Source organism: Arachis ipaensis, chromosome B9, assembly GCF_059453495.1.
Source record: "Arachis ipaensis isolate K30076 ecotype BB chromosome B9, ASM5945349v1, whole genome shotgun sequence".
Lineage (NCBI taxonomy): Eukaryota > Viridiplantae > Streptophyta > Magnoliopsida > Fabales > Fabaceae > Arachis > Arachis ipaensis.
Genome location: NC_142444.1, coordinates 23,094,820 through 23,118,032, shown reverse-complemented (window position 1 = coordinate 23,118,032; position 23,213 = coordinate 23,094,820). Strand labels below are relative to the sequence as shown.

General features: G+C 27.6%; 3 protein-coding genes across 3 annotated transcripts; all 3 read right to left on the bottom strand.

Moving 5' to 3' along the window:
- Positions 1-10,216: 10,216 nt before the first annotated feature.
- On the bottom strand, positions 10,217-13,107 carry LOC148544018 (uncharacterized). The gene is made up of 2 exons (XM_088498832.1): positions 12,591-13,107; positions 10,217-10,299 (listed from the first exon to the last, which is right to left on the bottom strand). Exons 1-2 carry the CDS (start codon positions 13,105-13,107, stop codon positions 10,217-10,219), a joined length of 600 nt encoding a protein of 199 aa, XP_088354958.1.
- Positions 13,108-15,852: 2,745 nt separating this feature from the next.
- LOC148544017 (uncharacterized) lies at positions 15,853-17,673 on the bottom strand. The gene has a single exon (XM_088498831.1). It carries the CDS (start codon positions 17,671-17,673, stop codon positions 15,853-15,855), a length of 1,821 nt encoding a protein of 606 aa, XP_088354957.1.
- Positions 17,674-17,960: 287 nt separating this feature from the next.
- Positions 17,961-18,995, bottom strand: LOC148544016 (uncharacterized). Its single transcript, XM_088498830.1, has one exon. The coding sequence runs from the start codon at positions 18,993-18,995 to the stop codon at positions 17,961-17,963; it is 1,035 nt and encodes a 344-aa protein (XP_088354956.1).
- Positions 18,996-23,213: the final 4,218 nt, after the last annotated feature.

Below are 23,213 nucleotides of genomic sequence, written 5' to 3'. Positions count from 1 at the left end.
TCCCACGTACCAGATGCAGGTCTCTATTTTTCCCAAAGGAATCATTAGTAAATTGGAGTCTATGATGAGGAATTTTCTTTGGAAAGGACAAGTTGATGGAAGAGGATTGAATCTTGTTAGTTGGAAGGTACTGGTTACTCCAAAAAAATATGGAGGTTTAGGGATTAGAGATCCTTATTGTGTAAATATTGCTCTTCTTGGGAAGCTAGTTTGGACTTTCTTCCAGCAGCCAAACAAGCTATGGGTCCAATTGTTGATGCCAAATACCGATCATCTCTATATGACTGTTTTAGTTATCCTAAGAACAAGGACTCTCCCATTTGGAGGTGTCTTTGTAAGGCTTGGGAAGTGTTGAAGGATGGGTTTGCTTGGTGTATTGGAGATTTGAACCAGAATTTTTGGTTTTCTAGCTGGAGAAAAGAAGGACGGTTATCTAATGAGATCAATTATGTTCACATTTCTGATTCGAATCTCTGGATACAGGATATTTGGTCGGTTGGTAGGTGGCATTTGGATACTCTTTATTCTCCTTTATCTCAAAATCTGAAAGATAATATTCTTTCTTACAATCCAGATGAACAAGCAGGTCCGGAAGTGGGTTGGTATTGGAGTGGGTCTGCTGCCAAAGTCTATAACTCTCGCAATGGTTACTTGTGGTTGTGTAAGCAGCTGTTTGGTTGGGAGGAGCGGGAGAATTGGCTTTGGCTTTGGCGCCAGCTTGTTCCGGAAAAGCATAAATTTTTGGCTTGGTTGTGTCTTAAGGAGGCTCTTCCTACTGCAAGTTTTCGCTTTAGAAGAGGGATGTCGTCGTCGGATAAGTGTCCAAGATGTCTTTCTAGCCAGGAATTGGTTTTACATTGTATTCGGGATTGTCCCAAAGCTCAGCTTGTCTGGCATAGGTTGGATATTTCTTGTCATCCTTTGGATTTGAAGAACTGGTTCTTGTATCATAGCAGAGAGCATCCATTCAAGTTCTTTTCGGGACTTTGGTGGATATGGTGAGCAAGGAATAATGACATCTTTAATCCCGATGAAACTTGGCCTCCGGAAAAAGTGATTTGTCTGGCATTAACTTCAGAAAAGGAGCTTAGGAATATCTTTGAATTACAACGTATGTCCCTTCCCTCTACTCTAAATGGTTTTTGGAATCCCCCATCCATTGGTACTTTTAAGATTAATTGTGATGCTAGTTATTTTGGTTCGGGTGATAGTGTTGGTTTTGCTTGTGTTATTAGAGATTGTAATGGGAGCTGGCAAAGGGGGTGTTTGGGAATGATTGAGAGTAATAGTATTCTTCAAGGAGAATTGTTTGCTATTTGGAGAGGATATCTCTTAGCTTGGGATGTGAGTCAACGAGATGTTATTTGTGAGACGGATTGTGTGGAAGCATTTAATCTTGTTACTCAAGATGGTTTTGGGTTTATTGATCCACTGGTGCTCAAAATAAGAGATATCATGCATTGGAATTGGCGGGTTGACTTTCGTTTGATTATGAGAGATGCAAACACGGTGGCAGATACTATGGCAAAGATGGCGATGAAGTTACAACTTTCGCATGTGGAGCTTCTTTCACCTTGGGAGGAGTTTAAGAGTAGTCTTAAACGGGACTGTCCCTCTATTTAGGCAGTTCCTTATTTTGTTTGTTTTGTTTTTCTTTGTTTAATTTATTTCAGTCACAAATAAAAAAAAAATTATGAATTAAAACATTACATATTTTTTATCGTGTTTTTCATACTCTTTTATAACACACCTTTCAAACATCATATTATTGTAACACTTTCCAAAATTTTTCATTTCTGTAATTAAAATTTTTTCTTTATATATATTACTAAATCAAAATATTAACTAATATTAATAAAAGTTAATTGCCAAATTATTTTCGAAATATTCAGACGCGGATAAAAATAATTTTAAAAGATGTTAATAATAAAATAATTTTTAAAAAATTTTAAAATTTGATAAGTGTGATCATCGTCTTTTTCGAAGCCTATTTTTATTAAGCATAATGCTCATGTAACTACCGAAATGAGATAATCTAACTAATTCTAAAGATATATTACGTTAGAAACATTTTAAATTAATTTTTGCAGTGTAAAACGTAAAAATAAAAATCCCAAATCAATATTATGATACCCTAATTTCTAAATTAAGTAAAGTAGTGCCAATAATGCAGAGATCAAACAAAAAAATGAAAATATTTAAAAAATAATAAAACAAGTTTAAATCAATCAAAAGTTATCTTATTTTATATCTATTAATTATTTTTAAATAATATATAATATTAAATGTAATAAATTTATAATTTTAAATATTATATACATAAAATTATAAATATTAAATTAAATAAATAATTTTAAATTATTATGTTTCTAACTTTACTCGAAGAAAATTAGAGCACACTAGCTAGAAACAGTACTGCAACTCACTACGTATTAATAAAAGGTAACTACTCTAATGAAAATGTTAAAAATATCTTTTTATAATGATCTTTATTTAAAAAATGTGATTTATTTGTTTAGCAACATTTAAATAATGATAATACTTTTATTTCAAATAAAAATCAAATCCTACAACTTATCATCCAATAGTCAAAATAAAGTATCTCACATGGCGACAATCATGAAATTTTCATTGGAATAACCACCTTAATAAAAAGTATTAAACCTAACACCTGAACTATTAAATATATTTTTTTCTAATTTCTTACAATATTTATTTGATAATATTTGTCATTAAAAAATAGTAAATGACCACACTATCTTACAATATGACATACAAAATAATTTTTTATCTTGAAATTAATTATGATTAATGAAATAAAATTCAAAACTATTTTTTTTATTTTTTTAATCAAATTTAAATTTAAAATTGATTAACAACTCATTTTTTTTTAATTTGAATAAAAAAATAAAATCGGTTATGTGCAAAATATATAGAATTTAATGATTTCGATCATTTAAATTTTAATTACCAAAAATTAAATTAGAAATAAATTATAACTTAATAATCGATAATATATATTAGTACGTAAATAAAAATATCTAATGTATTAATTATTTAATTTATTTTTTTGATAGGGCTAATATATAATTTATTGAAGGTTGATTTATTGTCAATTTTTTTTAATAAACTTTGTAGTATGTGAAAATAATGATTTTATTTTTTATTATTATTTAAAAAATTATTCATAATTTTTTAATTATATAATTAACTTAATTAATAATTTTTATTATTATTTTTTTACTAAAAAATATTAGTTTATACATTTTATATATTTTTTAATACTAATAAATAAGTAGGTATTTACACTTTTATACTTATTATCTTCTATGATGACTTAAATTACTTATTTTATATATTAAATAATATCTTGTCTCTTAAATCATATAAATAGTTATTACAAAAAATAAAAAAATATTTATTATATATAATAATTCTTGATATATATAGTGTCATGTATATATTAGGATTATCTATTTTAATTATGTGAGTGTTGTTACTTTTACATTTTCGTTACATTAGTAAATAATATTTAAAATTATAAAAAATAATTAAAAATTTTTCTTAATTTGAATAAAAAATTTCTCTTGTAATTATATCAAATTTTTTTGCATATACTAAATATTATCATATTTAATAGTATAATATTTGTTATAATATTGACTCAAAATATTAATTTAAAATATATTTTAAGTTTAGTAAGACTTCAAAAAAAGCAAGATCAACCTAAGTCCTAAATCCATTGTTAGGGTTCCAAATTTGACTTAGGTTCATTATCTTAAGACCTATGTAAATGGAGTCCACAAATTTTCTTTCAAATTGGCTCAAATTGAATCTCGATTGCTATTTAGATATGATCATGGATATTCAGAAATAGTGTGGCAGGCCTTTTTCAGTCCCTCACTTCCATTTAAAAAAATATCCATGTCCCGTCTCCGTCTTTGCAAGTCCTTATTTAATTATCTATTTAGGAATCGCAAATTTTATCGAATATCTACAAATATTATTTGGACATTGTTGAAAAAAAAACATAATATAATAATCATCAAATAATCAATTCAATATAATTCAATACAATTCATAATATATTCATTATGAAAAAAATATTTCAAAAGAAAAAAAATATAAAAACCTAATCTAACATAATAGCATAACATATATTTTTGAACGATACTAAGCGATATAGTGACAGACTTGAGAGGCAAAGAATGTGTGTATGAGAGAGAAAGAGAGAAGTGAGACTGAAAATGAGTTTAGAAGAAAAAGAAAAAATTCAAATTGGAGATAAAAATTACAGAAATTACTAAATTCAAAAAATATATTTATGTATATATAAATTAGAACACATCAATGATTTTATATACAAATATCTTTTGAAGCATATCACTTTTATTATATGAAAATAACTTAAATATCTTTAAATGTGTTTATGATAATTACCTAAATATTATATATTTTTTAATAATTTATTATATTTAATAATGTAATTGTTAATTTGTTGTATCTATAAAACCTATAATTATAATAAAATTATAAGATATGATGCCAAAAAAAATTAAAATGACATAATTTTTTATTAAAAGAATATATTTTTTTGTTCATTTTCTTAGACACATATCTATTTTTTAAATTATAAATTTTAATTGATATAAATTAATGACAGTTAAATGTACCAAAAAATTAGCAATTAATAAAAAAAATTAAGTAAGGTAAACATGTTTCACAAAAGTTGAAATAAAATAAAGGCCTTGAATTATGACATTGATCATAATCATATATATTTACTTTAAGATTTATATTTTAAAAATTTAAATTATTAATATCTTGTATTTTTTATTTTTTTCAATTTTACATCATCACAAATATTAGTTGTTCTCTCATAATAGTAATTTTTTTAAAAAAAATATAATTAAATGATCCTAAAAATATATAATAATTTTTAAAATATAAAAAAATATACAATTATCTAAAATATAACATCTATGTAACAATTGAAATTTAATTGCTAATATAAAGTTATATATAATATTATATTATAATCAAATAAGTATTTAATTAAAGAATTTAATATTTATATAATATAATAAAATAAACTAAAATTTCAACTCAACTATAATAAGTGCTCAAGTTTAATTTTTCATAAATCAAAATTTATTATTTTTTATTGAAGTAAATTATACAATAAAAAAAATTCATAAGATTATTGTAGTGTATTCATACTCAAATAATAGAAATAAGATCATATTAATTAGTGTTTATATAATAGTCTAAAATTATAAAATTACATATTCATTATATATATATAATCAATTCCTAAATAAAAAAATTATTATTAAAAGTATAATATGCAGATAAAAAAAACAAATTATAAATTATAAAAATTATCTCTAAAATTTATGACATAAATAGTAAAAATTATGTATCTATATAAATTAAATTATATTAAATTGTAAGATATTTAATCAAATTAATTAATTAGTTGTAATTGATTTAATTTAACAATTTAAAAAATTGAATAACACTTTTCAAAAATATGTCATTCTATCTAAATAATCTAAATTGACAATAAAAAAATATAACTAAATTATATAATACAACATAATATTCTTATAAGTTTCTTTTATAAGAGATTTAATAACAAAATATTTATCATCATTAGTAAGATATTCTAATCTCACAATTATTTAAACTTTATTTTTATAAAAAAATTGCATTATTTATTTTGAAAAAAAAAGCAAAAAAATTATTATTCACTATTATCATTTAAATAAAATATAAAATAGATATTAAGCAAATTTTTTTAATAATTACTCGACCACACATATATATCAGGGACATAAAGTTTAAGAGCGTATAAAATAAATATAACACTTACTCGTTACACTAACACAATAAAATCATCATCATAAGCCCCTTTAACACAAATTAAACAGATTAACATATAATAATAAAAAAAATTAAATTCAAAAAAATTATAGAACATCGATGATGTACTACGACTTTTAGTATTGAGGAAGCTTTAACTATTTATTTTTTTATTAACCATATTTTTATCCACTCTACACTTTATCCACAAATATGTCACTCTATCTAAATAATCTAAATTAGAAATAAAAAAATATAACTAAATTATATAATACAACATAATATTCTTATAAGTTTCTTTTATAATAAATCTAATGACAAAATACTTATCATCATCTGTAGAATATTCTAAACTCATAATTATTTAAATGTTTAATTACTTTGTTGGTCCCTATAGTTTCACGAAATTTTCAATTAGGTCCCTATACTTTTTTTTCCTTTTAATTGGGTCTCTACACTAATTTTTTTTTCAATTGAGTCCCTACATTTTTTTTTATTTGAATCCCTGCACCAATTATTTTTTAGTTGGGTCCCTATATAATGAAGCCAATTACTACTAAGAGGGACCTAATTGAAAAAAAAATTTGGTGTAGGGACCCAATTAAAAAGAAAAAAAGTATAGGGACCTAATTGAAAATTTTACAAAACTATAAGGACCAACAGAATAATTAAATCTTATTTAAACTTTATTTTTATAAAAAAAAATTGAATTATTTATTTTGAAAAAAAAAGCAAAAAAAATTATTTATTCACTATTATTATTTAAATAAAATATAAAATAGATATTAAACAAATTTTTTTAATAATTACTCAGCCACAAATATATATCAGAGACATAAAGTTTAAGAGCACATAAAATAAATATAACCTTACTCCTTACACTAATATAATAAGATCATCATCATAAGCCCCTTTAACACAAATTAAACAGATTAACATCCAATAATAAAGAAACAATCAAATTCAAAAAAATTATAGAACATGATGATGTACTACAACTTTTAGTATTGAGAAAGATTTAACCATTTATTCTTTTATTAACCATATTTTTATCCACTCTACACTTTATCTACAAATATGCTAAAAGCCAAACCCTTACTTAAACCTTTCAAAATTTTATATATTCTTGCCAAATATAATATTATTATGTGTCCTACCTCTGTACACACTAAAGAACTGAAAGAACAAAATTATCCATCTTTTCTTTATAAAAACTACTGAATAGAAGAACCATTGATTAAAAGATGAAGTTCTCTTCTAGTATATATGACTTTTCATAATAATAAAATAAAAATAGAAAGCACATGGAATAATAGTGTGTTTTAATTTTAATTATTTTTAATAACTAAATTTGTCAAAACTTAATTAATAAATAATGATAACTGATACAGATTGAATATACTTTGAGTATAATATACGTTTTATTATTTTGTACGAAATAATATTAGTTTTAATTTTTATATTTATTATTATTGGATATTAAAAATAAACAATGTTTGTATTATTAGTATTTTTCAGACTTTTCTCAGCTCCAACTATGATTAGGCCTAGAAATTAAACTCGCCTACCTCATTGGAAATAAATATAATCTAATCCATTTTTATATAGTGCTATACATTAGCATAATCAGTTTTTATCTGATATTGTGATTGATGTATTTTTAATTTGAATAATATTTAAAAGTTTATATTAGACTATAATTATACTTTTGTGTGTTTATTTATATTTTATTTATTATTTTATTATAAAATAGTTATTTCGATTGAACCAGTAAACCAATAACTGAAAGCAGTCCGATGACTGGAACCAAATCTTGCTCAATACATTTGATTTGATTTAATTCTTAGATAAAAATATTTCAATTACCTATTTTATTCATAGATTTATTATTTTAATGACTAATAAATTAATTAAATTAATTAATACACATAATTAGTATAATTTATTTGGTTTAATAAATTAAAAAAAATAATTAAAAAATTACCAAAATATTAAAAAAATAAATTAAGAATGAAATAATACCAAAATAAATTAATATAAATTATAATAAATTTTAATAAATTATGTCACATTTAAATATCTAATCAAATTAATTATTACATATAATTAATTCATCATAATAAATTATACTTAATGAATAAAAAAAACAAATCGAAAGCACTCTAAAAAATATGGCATACAAACTCTATAAATAATTTCATATAATCTCTCAAAATTTCACTATTTCAGGTAAAAAGGTGAAATAAATAGTTCCTATGATCTCTAGAAAAATATTTTTGTAATTATGTATTATTGTTCTTACTTTATTTTAATTTTTAAACATGATAATAAATGTGCACATCCTTCTTAAATGAAATAGACAAATAAGGTTATCAAATCATTGCAAAAATAAAAAACTTTTGATAATAAACAAACCTCATTATTATTGTTAAAATAGTTGTGCTTGAATCATTGTTAATATATATATGTAGCATTTGATAAATCCGATGAAATAATGTGAAGCAAAGTAAAACATTCAGGAATATATATGCATTGTGATGTGTTGTCAAAAGCAAATAAGGAAAAAGAAAAGAAATGAAATGAGCCAAGGCAGAAAAAAGATAATACCGTAAAACTAAAAGTCAATCTAAAATAATAATGTTGTATTATTCTTTTGCATCCTCGTTATATTATTTGTTGATAAATAAAATACTCCTCATTTTAGGTAACAATAGAGCACACGAAACAGAGCACACGAAACAGAGATTCAAATGCAAAAAATTAAAGAAAAAGATTTTGTTGAGGAAAAAAATGAAAGAGAAAAAGATATTCATCAGGACATACATATATATTATTGGTCACAAATACAATGGGACGGTTGACTTGACCAAAAATTAATTTATCATACAACATTAATTTGTAAATATCGTTACGTGTTAGGTAAGTGATTATTAATTTTAGAGAAAATTAAAACTCACCTCATTACCTATATTTGTCAAGCATTGAGAATCATAAGAAATGACCTCTTTTCTATTAGAGTGTTGTAGAAACAAATAATAATAATAAGCCTGAAAGCAAAGAAGAAAAGGAAGAAGAAGAGAAGATGGTGATGAGAATCAAAGGATAAAATAAACAACTTTGTATGCAGTTATTATTATAGTTTGTGAAATTATTTAGGACAAAAGAATAAAAAAAGTAAAACGAAAAACCACGTTCGAAAAAATATGAAGAACCACCATTGGAAGGCATTAAGTATTTATATGTTCGAGAATAAGGAGAGTCCATCAAAGTAATTTATTATATTTACATTATAATCTCTTACCAAGTTATCATGATTCTCGTATAATAATTTATTCTATTAAATTACATTCATTATTCCATACCTTTTCTTTTTATTATTATTTACGAAAGTAAATATAATTATGAAATTTAAAAATATTATATTTACAACACTAAATTAATTATATATATATATATATATATATATATATATATAAAGTTTGGTATCCAATTCCTTCTTTTATCCTTTTTTTTTTCAAGAAAAGGATTTACCCACTTCATTTTTAATAAAAAAAAGTCACCACGTATTTAATTTTAAAAAAAAAAATAGCTTTACACATGACACAGTTTAAAATTGATTCATTTTATTTCAAGTAATAACATAATTTATTGATATTTTATAATAAAATTAATTAAATTACAATACACGGTTTAAATATTTCTGATGTCTATTGTTTATCTTAAAAAAATTTACATATAAACGTGTACTCCTTAATTAAATATATACCAATTAATTAAATTACAATACACGATTTATATATTTTTCTGATGTCTATTATTTATATTTTAAAAAAAATTACATATAGAAGAGTACTTCTTAATAAATCTATACCAATATATAATGAATTATACTAATGTATAATGGAATAGGAAAGTTTGGTATCCAATCTCTTCTCCCTATTTTATCCCTATTTTTTTTATGTTTGTTAAACACTGAATTCAATATAACTGTTACTACGTCCTCCATTTTTATCAAACTAATTCACTTTCAACTCCACGACATATTTTAAAACTGATTTACTTCCAATCAAAAAAACTGCTACCACGTACTCAATTTAAAAACTGACCCACTTTCAATAAAAAACTGATCCACCTTCAGTCGTACTTAACCCCAAGAGAATTAAATTACTCTTTCACTTTCAATTTTGGTCTCGCAACTATTTTTCTTCTCTGCATCTTGCTATCACGAAATCAACAATCACGTCAACGTCGACCACTTGGACAGAATCTACTAGGCGAAGAGACAGAACATGACCGAAGAACAAAGACAGCAACACCTAACTAGGAGATGATTCGACAAGAAAACAAGTTGTCATATCAACTGATACAACTTTAATTCCAATTCCAACTCCAATGCCAAACACAATTCCACAAACACAGGAGTAACCTGATTGACTACAATTAGAACAGGTAAATAGAAATCTATAACAATATATAATGTCGATACGGAGTTATTTAAATAAAAGAACTTCCACCGTTACCAGCAACACATGTTCTTCTATCTCATTTTTATTCTGTACTTCACTGATAGTTGTAAGAACTGTAACCTCTTCTTCAATTCTTTATTCCAATAATTTATCCTTTTCATTAATTTTATCTGTTTTCAATTTTTCTTATTTCTCTTTCCAATTCTGAATGTGCTTCTCTGTATGTAACAATTATTTGGATAAGTTTTTGTGATTTTCTGAACTAGATAATGACTATACTAAATGTTGATTTTCGACGCCATATATGAAAGGAGGAAAAAAATAATTAGGGGTGATAAATAATTTTTTATCGATCTTATCGTTTTATTTTGGGTATATTCTTTATGTGGGTACTTTATACCAACAATTTGATCTCATTATTCAATTTTTAGTGCTTCTCCTCTCACCGTTAGGTGCACTTTTCTGTATTATTACTGTTGCCATTATTCTCCTTCTTTCAACATCGTGATTGTATCGCCTACATCTTTTCCTCGCTTCTATTAACTACAATTGCAAATTTTATACCGTTTTACTGCGGTTATTAATTTCACGCATAACTTTCAACTTCATTTTTCTTTCTCTTCAGTTTATTTACTGTTTTACTCGAATTTTTGTTCCATTGTTAACAACAAATAATCAACAATTTTCGAGTTTTGTTTCACAATCTTAATTCAAGGAGCAGAAACGACTCCTTTTGTGGGTGTCTCAAAGTCTCAATTGTAGTTTCGAAAGTAAAATTAAAGATAAAAAGGAAAACATACAAGGTGCCTGGAGGCAAAGTAAAATGCAGAAATTAAAACAAACAGGAAATTAAAAAGAAGATGAAAGAAGAAACATGAACGTAAAAGAGAAAAAGACGTAAAAGTAAAGAAATTTTATTTATAAAAACTAAAAGAAAGCAAAGTACAAGTGTTTGAGTTCAGAGGAATTACTTAAGATTCCCAATTTTACTCTATGATGCCAAGGGGCTGAGAGCGTTTTGGGTCTCTAAGTATTTTTCAAGAAGAACTGAACTGATTACAACGTGTTCCTAAAGCTCTATTTATAGACTAGCCTAATCTCAATGGGCAGTTACTCTTTGTACACCACTTGCAGGAAATTTAAATTTCTTGTAGCTGTTCCTGCACTTCTTGCTTGCTGTTAATTTTAAAATTTAAATAAATAACCAACTCTCAAATGATCTAATTTAATTTAAAATAGATATAAATATTATATATAGGAACATTACCAAATAACTAATTATTTATTTTTATGATTTTCTTATAAAAATTATATTTTGTCTAATAAGATGCCCCCAAAATTTCTCACTTGAAGATGTGTAATGATTGAAAGTGAGAAAACTTAGTTGTTTATTGATATTTTTTTTATTGAGAGTCAATTGACATTTTAGACACATCCGCTTGACAGATTAAATGCCTACTAGTAATAGACTTAACAGAATTTTTAAGTCTATAAAATTTTTACATTAATAGTTGAACTGTCAATGGGGTCTATTCTTTTGTATGAAATTTTTAAGTGTGTCAAATGATATCTGTTATAATTTCGGTACATTAAATGTGTATTAATTAACCTTTTTTTTTACCTTTAATATTTCAATTAAGAGTTTTTTTTTTGACACACACTTTCATTATTTTAATTGACACAATTTTTCTAACTTCAGAAGTAACAAAATCTTAACTTCGTGAAGTCGTTTCTTTCATATGTTAAACTCCAGGTGTCAATTAAATTTGATAAAATTTCTAATCCTATAAAATCTCCACACTAACATTCTAATAGTTTTGACTCCAAGCGCTAAGAGACTCAACAGAATTTCTAAGTCAATTAGGCTCTTATATTTATGAAGTACATACCCAAATGTCAATGAGAGATTATTTTTGTCCAAGATTTTAAACCTGATGCTTTGGACACATATTTGTCTCATAAGCTTAATGCTTTACACTGTCAGTAGACTTTGCAATTCAAAGAAATCACAAGGACACAAACTGAATTGCAAATATTAATTAGCTCTTTACTTTTTCCTTTGACACTTCAACTGGATATTTTTGTATCCTTAAACATGTGGAATGTTTATCTCATGTATGCCTGGCCTATATACTTTTAAATATTTTTCATTTATTGAAGGAATTCTTCTTCCTGATCCGATTTCAATAATCTTATAGGCATTTCCAGGGTAAACTTTGTCCACTACATAAGGTCCTTCCTAAGTTGGAGACCACTTACCATAAGTTTTCGACTTTCTTTCTATAGGCAAGATTGTTTTCCACACTAAATCTCCAACTGCAAATGTCTTTGCTTTAACACGGCGGTTGTATGATTTTGACATAATCTCTTTTTGTCGAATCACCCGCTCTAAAGCTCTTAACCTTTCGTCATCTAGTTCATTAAGCTCGTCATACAAAGAATTCCAATAATCCACTACTGGTATCTCATCTTGTCTAGCCACCCTTATACTTTGCATATTAATATCAATTGGCAACACTGCATCATGACCGTAAACTAACTTATACGGGGTGGTTCTAGTAGATCCTCTTGGAGAATTTCGGTAAGCCCAAAGAACTTGACTAAGAGTTTGGTGCCAATTTCTTGGCTGCCTTCCAATGTGTTTTTTAATTAATGCAATCAAAATTTTATTCACTGCCTCTACTTGTCCATTGGCTTGGGCATAATATGGTGTAGAGGAAAGCATTTTTATATCCCTAGATTTGGCATATTCCATGACCTTTTTCCCAATAAACATGGTTCCTTAATCAGTGGTAATAGACTGAGGAATTCCAAACCTATGCACAATATGCTCCTCAATAAAATCTATTATTTCATTGTGAGTCACCTCCCTTAGAGGGATAGCCTCTACCCATTTAGAGAAATAATCCACACCAACCAAAATGAACTTATGACCTTTAGAAGACGGTGGGTGAATCTGTCTAATAAGATCTAGAGCCCAACCTCTAAATGGCCATGGCTTAATTATAACATGCAGTTCTGACGCTGGAATATGTTGAAGGCTTCCATGTTTTTGGCATTCTTCACAGGACCTGGCATAGTTTATACAATCTTTTTGAATAGTTGGCCAATATAATCTTCTCCTATTTATCACCCATTTCATTTTTTTCCCTGATTGATGGGCGCCACAAATTCCCTCATGCACTTCAGCAAGAGCAAAGTACGCTTCTTTTTCTCCCAAACATGTCAAGAGGTTCCCATCAACAGATTTCTTAAACAAGACATTACTTATTAGAACATAACTTTGAGCCCTATATTTAAGTTTTCTATCGACACTAAGACTTGGATTTTTTAAATATTCTACAATTGATACTCTCCAATCTTCTGGGTCTAGTTTTTCTAATGACAACACTTCTCTTTCTCTCAAAGGCATAAATATGTCTTTTATCCTTACCAATTTTTCTAGTGTTGAGGGCTTGATCTTATATCTTGAAGCAATTTGAGCTAATTCATTTGCTTCTTGGTTTAACTCCCTTGGAACATGCCTTACAATGATATTATCAAATTTACTCAACAACTCTGTAGCCACATTGAAATACTTTCTCAAATTTTCACTAACACACCTATATTCGAGTGATACTTGACGGACTACAAGCTGTGAATCCTCAAAAATTTCTACATTTTTAACTCCTCTTTCTAATAATAATTCCAGTCCCATTATTAATGCTTCATACTCTGCCTCATTGTTGGAACATGAATAATTCAATTCAAAGAGGAATTTACTTGGCTCACCACTTGGAGAAATAATTAAAATTCCTATACCAACACCACCCTTATGGCATGAACCGTCAAAATACAATTTCCAAGGCACCAAACCAACGAAACTCAGTGAATTCTCATCAATGTCAATACAAGGGTGATCAACCAGGAAATCGGCTAGAACTTGACCCTTAACCGCTCTTGCAGGAACAAAATACAAAGAAAATTCTGTTAAGGCTAGCATCCATTTTCCTAGTCTACCATGCAATATTGGAGAAGACAACATATATTTAAGAACATCAAACTTAGAAATTACATAAACATTCCTAGGAATTAAATAATACTTAAGTTTTAAACAGGAAAAATATAAAGCTAAACAAAGTTTCTCAATTGGAGAATAACGGCTCTGAACATCATTTAGCACTCGACTTAGATAATAAATCACTCTCTCGTTGCCATTCTCATCTTCTTGAGCCAGCATTCCACCAATTGTTACTTCAGAAGCTGACACATAAAGTTTTAGAGGTGCTCCATGCCTTGGAGGTGTCATAATAGGAGGATTAGTCAAATACTGCTTGATGTTGTCAAAAGCTTCTTGATGCTCTGTTTTCCATTGGAGCTCTTCCTCTTTTTTCAACTTGATCAGAGGTGCAAAAACCTTGGTTTTTCCTGACAGATTGGAAATGAACCTTCTGAGGTAATTGACCTTCCCTAAAAATGCTTGCAGTTGCTTTTTGTTAGCTGGAGGAGGAGCCTTTAAGATAGCCTTTGCCTTATTTTTGTCAATTTCAATCCCTTTTTTCTGCACCAAGAAACCAAGAAAATTTCCTGCACTCACACCAAAGGCACATTTTAAGGGATTCATTTTTAATTTATGCTTTCTCATTCTTTCAAATGCTTTCTTTAAATTTTCTAAATGCTCTTTTTTAGCATTTGATTTGACAACCACATCATCAACATAAATTTCCATAAAATTTCCAATAAAATCATGAAAAATTTTATTCATCGCCCTTTGATAAGTTGCACCAGCATTTTTTAACCCAAATGGCATCACAACCCATTCAAAAGTTCCTAAAGCACCTGGACACCTAAATGCTGTTTTTGACACATCTTCCTCAGCTATGTATATTTGATTATAACCTGAATATCCATCCATAAAACTTAATATTTCATGACCAGCAATAGAATCTATCAACATATCAGCTATAGACATTGGATATTCATCTTTTGGTGTTGCAGAATTTAAATCTCTAAAATCAATGCAAACCCTTAATTTTCCATTCTTTTTCATGACAGGGACAATATTAGAAATCCAGTTGACATACCTTGCTGTTCTTATAAACTTAGCCTTAAGAAGTCTTTCAATCTCTTCTTTAATCTTCTGCACGACTTCAGGGGCAAATCTCCTTGGTGGCTGCTTGACAGGTTTAACGTTGGCTTTCAATGGCAATTGATGTTCTACCAATTCACGACTCAAGCCTGGCATCTCTGCATAATCCCATGCAAAACAGTCGCAATATTCCTTCAAAATCTCCACCATTTCTTTTTTGAAATAATCAGGCAGCATCTTGTTCACATATGTTGGTCTAGGATAATCACCGTTACCAATATCTACTTCCTCCAAAGGATCCTGCACTTCAACCTTTTTTACAGTGTCAGTATTATTATTTTTTTCAAAACCTAAAGGACCATCATATATACAATCATAAGGTACACTGTCAATGCACCCTTCTCTGTCTGCCATATAGGCTGACAGCCGAGCCAGTTGGCTCGTCAAGCTCATCTAAGTTTCTTCTGAGGCCGCATCCGTCCCGGCCTTAGGGACGAAAATAAAACCATTCATATCTATTCTGTACATCTCAATATTTTCAGGATTAAATGCATTGGTGTCAACGGTCAGCAGCTTGACTCCAGGATTATACATCCTGAACTCCACATGCATCTCATCGTAGTAACAAGTACTATTGTCAGCAAGAACTTCTTCCACTCCTCCATCTTTATTCCAGAAAATCAATTTTTGATGTAAAGTTGATGGAATAGCACCCATTCCATGAATCCAATCACGTCCCAAAAGCAAGTTAAAACCAGCCTTTGATGGAACCACAACAAATAGAGTTGGCCTATTAACAGAACCAACCTCAATTGACAGCAGAACCACACCTCTAACAGAAGAAGTCTTTCCATTAAAATCTGTCATCCCAATGCTACTTTTAATCAGATCTTTTTCAGTCTTTCCAAGCCTTCCCATCATTCTTTCAGGCATGAGATTAACAGCAACTCCCCCGTCAACCAAAATCTTATTGACTATCCTTCCGTCAACACGAGCCTTGATATGCAGTGGACGCAAGTGTTCCTTATCATTTTCAGTAGGCTTCTCAAATAATCCTCCACCACACATATTGTCGTCTAGCAATAAACATTCGCTTCCAGGAAAGACATCATAACAATCATCTTTTAATGACTCTACTTCCTGGACTTGACTATACTCCTCAGGCAGTATTGACACCACAGCTATAGGTTGCTTAACACCAAATATTGCTTCTAAGCTGTCATCAAAACCAGTGTCAAAATTATCAGTAATTAAATCTTCATCCTTTTCTCCCTTGTTTTCAACCATCACCCTCTTCCCAGCAAGATTCTTCTTGACATTTTTATTGCATTTAGGGTGATTAGAAGAATTGCCTGTTTCTACAGACTTGGCCATGGTTGGCAAAGGAGGAAAATCTACTCCGTGTCCCTTGTATGGATCCAAAGGAACATACTCAGGCATATTCTCTTTCTGCTCAAAAGTTGTAAAAAGAGAATATTTGGGAATGTTTTGACAATTTGGCCAAGGAGAATAATTAGGAACCTGCTGCATATTAGGACTATAACAAGAATAAATTGGCTTTGAGGGAATAGGCGCATTTTTTGGAATATATATACTACCTCCGTCTTGTGCATGATTCATGTTCCATAACTGAGACTCATAGTACCTGGGCTTGAAAGGTCTAGGCTTCACCCATTTGTTTTTTCCTCTTGCAAAAGCAGTAGGTTGATTCTGCACATTTCTCACATTCTGGACCCATTTATTGTTTGAGATTTTGGTGGGAGGAACTCTTGTCTTTTGAGAAAATCCATCAGGTCTTCCATCAATCATGACCACAGTCTTCATCTTCTGGTTGACAGGTTGTACTCCAGTGTTGTTGACGCACTTGTTCAAAGGAGTTTGACCGCCCAACTTTTGTTTTCCCTCGGCTATCTTCCGCTTTAGCTCGTTAGTTTCATTTTCTTTTTCAGCAATCTTCTTTCTCAACTCAGCCTTTTCTTTCTCTTCAATTTTGTACTTTTCAAATTCTTTTGCAGCTTCCTTGTCAAAAACAGCATTGCACTTTGGCCACATGGCAATGGTGCTGTCAGATTCTTTAATTCTTAACAAAAAATCTAACAAATCCTCACCAGGACGAGGATAAACTGGCTTCTTATCTTGTTCAAAGACTCTCAGGTCTTTATTTTCATTTTTAGCACTAACCATCGTGGCATCAACTTCTACCATGTTGATTGACAAATAGAATGGCTCAACATAATTTGAGTCAGCAGCAAATGGTTCAGTGTCCACCTTCATAGTAGTTTTATCCTCAAACTTCAGTCTTCCCTCCTCAATTGCTTTTTGTATCAAAACCCTGAAACGGAAGCAATTGTTAGTGGTATGCAAAAATACTTGATGAAACTTACAAAATTTCTTATTCTTTATTTCATCAGTTGTAGGCATCTTTTTTCCTTCAGGTAAAATAAGCTGCTTATCTTTTAATAAAACTTCAAATATTTGATCTGCCTTAGAAATATCAAAAGAATAAGTCTTATTTTCAACTTTAGAATAAGAAGAAACTTTTTCCTTTCCTTTAACAGGCTTCAAAGATTTGCATACATAAGGAGGACCCCACGTAATTCGGCAATATAAATCTCTTTTTCATCTGAATCACTACTATCGGAAAAACAATCAACATATGCAACCTTTTTTGAACCCCTTTTAAAATTTTCTTTTTCTTTCTTAATTTGTTCTATCTGTCTTACTCTCTCAGCTAATTGGAAAAGATCTAAAGTATGTTGATTAACAAGTTTCTTCCTAACTCCGAATTCTAGTCCATTAGTAGCCATTTTGACAACTTCAGATTCTGGAATCGGAGTAAAATATTTATTCCTCATGTTTCTAAACCGTGCCAAATAGGTATCAATGGATTCTCCTTCTGCACGTTTGACAGAGAATAAATCTGTAATACTAACTTTCAATTCACCTCGGAAAAACTGATCATGAAAATTTCTCTCTAACTGCGCCCAAGAATGAATAGAATTTGGTCTCAAGTTAGAGAACCATGTAAATGCATTTTTTGTTAAAGAAGAAGGAAAGTATCTCATCTTGAGATATTCATTAGAAGCTGCTTCCCCAATTTCAACAGTATATCGAGCAATATGTTCTACTGTAGATTCATTTTCTTCTCCAGAAAATTTTGTAAGGGATTTTGAAATTTTCCAACCCCTTGGGAGCTCTGCTTGTTGGACACACTCAGGAAAAGCAGACACAAAATATGGCCTATTCAAGCAACCAACATTAAATCCCAAACGGTTTAAAACTTGTTCAACATTTCTTGCTAGATTATAATGCCCCCCTAAGTTATTTTGTCTAAGTCTTTCTAACATATCATCAGCATTTTGATCATGTCTAGGCATATGAACATCATAATTAGGAATTGCTCTACCGTTCTGATTGACATTATCAAATCTTAAACCCAAGTTATCATTTTCTTCTAAATTTACCACAGTAGCAATCCTATTGACTTGCCTATTTAATTGTTCAATTCTAGTGTTTGTGTTTTCTAGAAGAGGATTTAAAACTGTCACCATTTGATGAGTTAACATGTTTACTAGATCATGGTGGCTTTCATCCATCTGTTGCCTAATATTTGCTAAAGATCCACAGTTTGACTAGGTTGATTAACAGGCATTGCTCTTGACATGTCAGGAAATACAGGTCTGGAATTTTCTACCCTAGTGACAGTGGACGTAGTAGAATTAGATGCACTGTTATTTCCTGTATTAATAGCATGTGAAAAATTTTGTTGTGATACGTGTAAACCTGACACCCCAGAAACAGGTACATTTGACATGCCATATGGATTTTGATAAAGAGGATTTTGAAAAGTTGAGTAGAGAGGCACAGGCAATCCTTGTGTCACCATGGAGGGGACATACCCCGGTGGCAAGCCATATGGCGGCCACCCCATGGTATTTATGTGAGTTGCATTTAACCCTGTATGGGCATGGCCAACGCCATCATGCCTCACTGACATCAAGGTAGGCTCTGCATTTGAAATCACAGGAGAATTCCCGGATTCATTTCCTCTAATCTCATCACTAGAAGTAGAAGAAGATGTTGCAGAAGTATTTGACATGTCAACTGACGCTGATTTCCTTGGCTCTGGACGCACGAATTTACCACTGCGCAACCACATGCAAATTCAAAACTCTTGATTTTTCTTTTGACAAACTACAATCTATTGACAAGGTCCCACTGGGCGTGCCAATTTGTTTTACTCGAATTTTTGTTCCATTGTTAACAACAAATAAATCAACAATTTTTGAGTTTTGTTTCACAATCTTAATTCAAGGAGCAGAAACGACTCCTTTTGTGGGTGTCTCAAAGTCTCAATTGTAGTTTCGAAAGTAAAATTAAAGATAAAAAGGAAAACATACAAGGTGCCTGGAGGCAAAGTAAAATGCAGAAATTAAAACAAACAGGAAATTAAAAAGAAGATGAAAGAAGAAACATGAACATAAAAGAGAAAAAGACGTAAAAGTAAAGAAATTTTATTTATAAAAACTGAAAGAAAGCAAAGTACAAGTGTTTGAGTTCAGAGGAATTACTTAAGATTCCCAATTTTACTCTGTGATGCCAAGGGGCTGAGAGCGTTTTGGGTCTCTAAGTGTTTTCCAAGAAGAACTGAACTGATTACAACGTGTTCCTAAAGCTCCATTTATAGACTAGCCTAATCTCAATGGGGCAGTTACTCTTTGTACACCACTTGCAGGAAATTTGAATTTCTTGTAGCTGTTCCCGCACTTCTTGCTTGCTGTTAATTTTAAAATTTAAATAAATAACCAACTATCAAATGATCTAATTTAATTTAAAATAGATATAAATATTATATATAGGAATATTACCAAATAACTAATTATTTATTTTTATAATTTTCTTATAAAAATTATATTTTGTCTAACACTTACCAAACTGTATTAATTCTTATATATTTTTAATCTATCTTTCACATCCAAAGTTTTCTCTCATCAATTTAATTTTAAAAAAATTATTTTTTTTATCTGATATTTGTTTTTTAACTTTTTTTACATGTATATACCTATCAATAATGAACCGAAGAACTCTCATAAATTATTTTGTTAATGTTTTTTTATTTTTTAAACAATTTTGTACAAGATAAAATTATTTTTAAAATTTTTTAAATTATTGATTATGTAGAATATTTTTTTAAATTTTAAGTGCATCAATATTTACCTTTTAGTTAAATCTCATTTTTTTTAAATTGCTTTGTATTTAGTGATATTTTTTTAATTTTCTAAATTATTGATTAGGTAAAGTATTGTAATTAAAATTTGAGTACATAAATATTTATTTTTAAATTTAATTAAATAAATTATACAACAAAAAATTTAGTAATTTTGTATTCCACAATATTATTTGTTTGGCATATAGTCCTGATGATTTGATGAGTTTAATTTTGATGGTGATTATATGCACGTGTAAAACTATTTTATACTAATAGGACATCAAAATTAAATTCTTATTTGATTGACATAAAAAAGACACAAAAAAAATTTTGCAACTACTAATGATTTGTTAAAATATTAATATGTTTATTTCTTAAATTATTAACGATGTAGAGTTCTGACATTTAAGTACATGCAAATTTGTTTATAATTAAATTAAAATAAATAATTTATGTTTCAAAAAAATTAATTAATTAAATATTATTTTTTTGGCACATAGTATTGATTATTTAATTGGCATATAAAAGATGCAAAAAAAAAATATGTATCTATCAATAGTAAAGTGAAAAAACTCTCATGGATATTTTGTTAATTATTTTTTAAAATTTTAATCAGTTCTATGTTAGTTAATATTTTTTTTTTTATTAAATATTAGATTGACATATAACATTAAAGATATGGTAGGATAATAACATCTATGAATTAGTTTTTTTAAATAACCTGATAACATAATAAATATCTAAATTTTCTGTTATATATTTTTTAACAGTTTCAACCTTCACAATATTATACAGGCTAATTTAGATAGCCAAAATAAAGTAAAATAAGTAACAATAAGAAGATATAGAATTTCACTTTTTATTATATAGTACAAAAATAATATAATAATATAATAAACTGTAATAAAAATAAAATTAAATAAGTAACAACAAGAAGATATAGAATTTTATTTTTTGTTCTGTAGTACAAAGATAATATAATAATCTAATAAATTGTAATATTCTGATACAAAAGAACATAAAATTTAATCAAAAATACTATTTGTACACCAAAATCAGCTACTAATGTATTTGTGTATAATAAATACATGTGTAGTTTAATTTATTTTCAATGTGTATTTGTATGCTAGCATGTATTTTATACTGATGGCGAACTTTGGTGGCTGATTTTGGTGTACACGTAGCATACCTCAAACTTAATATTATTCTTTTCAGTAGTTTTTTATCTTTTTATTTTAATTTTATTAAAAAATACTAATATAATTTACTTTTAACTTTTAATTTTTAAGATAAATGTAAGGATATGACATTTTATGTATTAGATAATGTAAAAAATTTATTATAGAAGAAGTTAAGAATAAGAGAGAGAGAGAGAATTTTTTAACCTATTAAATATGAGTTATATCATTATATCAAGTGATGATTAAGAAACATATTAGAACTCTGAATTAAAAAAAAATTTTGACTCTCTTTATATTGTGTTTCATTTTAACTAACTATTTTTGATGGAAAGTATTTAAGTGACAAACAAAATAATAAGAAGGTTCGTATTAGATTATGAAAATTAATATCATTCTTATAGTAGGATCGCATTATTTCAAAACATGCAAAATAAAATAATAAAATATAGTTTAATTATTTTACACAATAAAACAAACGTACAACTTATATAATAGTAGTCAAATGTAAGAAGTAATGACAGTCTTCATTCTAAGAGCCTATATTAAATTGCAACTTAATTTTATAATTATTAGTTAAAAACTTAAAATAATGTACTATTTTTATTATATTAGTTGAAATAATATATTTTAATATTATTTTTAAGGATTATTGACATTAAATTTTGATAATTTGAGCAAAAATTTTGAATGTTTTATGTCGTATATTTTTTTAATAGAATAATAAGACAACTTAAAATTCACATCAAGAAAAAACTATTATTTTTATACATTTAGATATTCAGAAGACACAAAAACTAATTATTTTAATAACACTTCAACGGCTCATAAAAGTTAACATAATAAATGATTATAGATCAAAGTGATAGACAAATTTAAAAGTTGCGATAATAGTACTTGGTGATAATTAATTACGATTGGCTGAAGAAAAGGTGTGAGGAGAAGAAGAAAATGATAAAGGAGAATAAGGCAATAATAGTGTGCGATAGAAATAATAATAAGAGAAAATAATAGTGTGTGATACAATAAGAAGATATAATAAAAGTATACATTAATAATTTAAAAAAGTCTTAAAATTAAAGATAATTTAATAAATTGAATATAAAATTTAAAAAACAAAATATTTTTTATCTATTATGAATATAAAATTAAAAAATAATTTATTTTTTTTATTTATTAGAATTATGAATAAAAATAAAAAAATACTTTAAATATAAATTTTTTATATTTGCTTCAAATTAAATACTGTTAAAAAAATAAATAAATAAACTTTATAATATTTATAAATAATTACTTTATAAATATTTATCTTGATTTTATTACACATAATAATAACATAATAAATTTTTTAATATTTTATTTAATTTAAATTTATAATTTTTGAACGTCCTAAAAGTTAAATAACTTATAAAATTTCTATATTTATT

Coding starts and splice junctions, on each gene's coding strand:
- LOC148544018 (XM_088498832.1), bottom strand. CDS start 13,107: ATGTTTATTGGGAAAAAGGTCATGGAATATGCCAAATCTAGGGATATA. Junction 10,300..12,590: donor AAGAAAGTCGAAAACTTATG/GTAAGTGGTCTC, acceptor TTCTAATTGTAG/TCAATCAGGTTACTCCTGTG.
- LOC148544017 (XM_088498831.1), bottom strand. CDS start 17,673: ATGAAGGTGGACACTGAACCATTTGCTGCTGACTCAAATTATGTTGAG.
- LOC148544016 (XM_088498830.1), bottom strand. CDS start 18,995: ATGGATGAAAGCCACCATGATCTAGTAAACATGTTAACTCATCAAATG.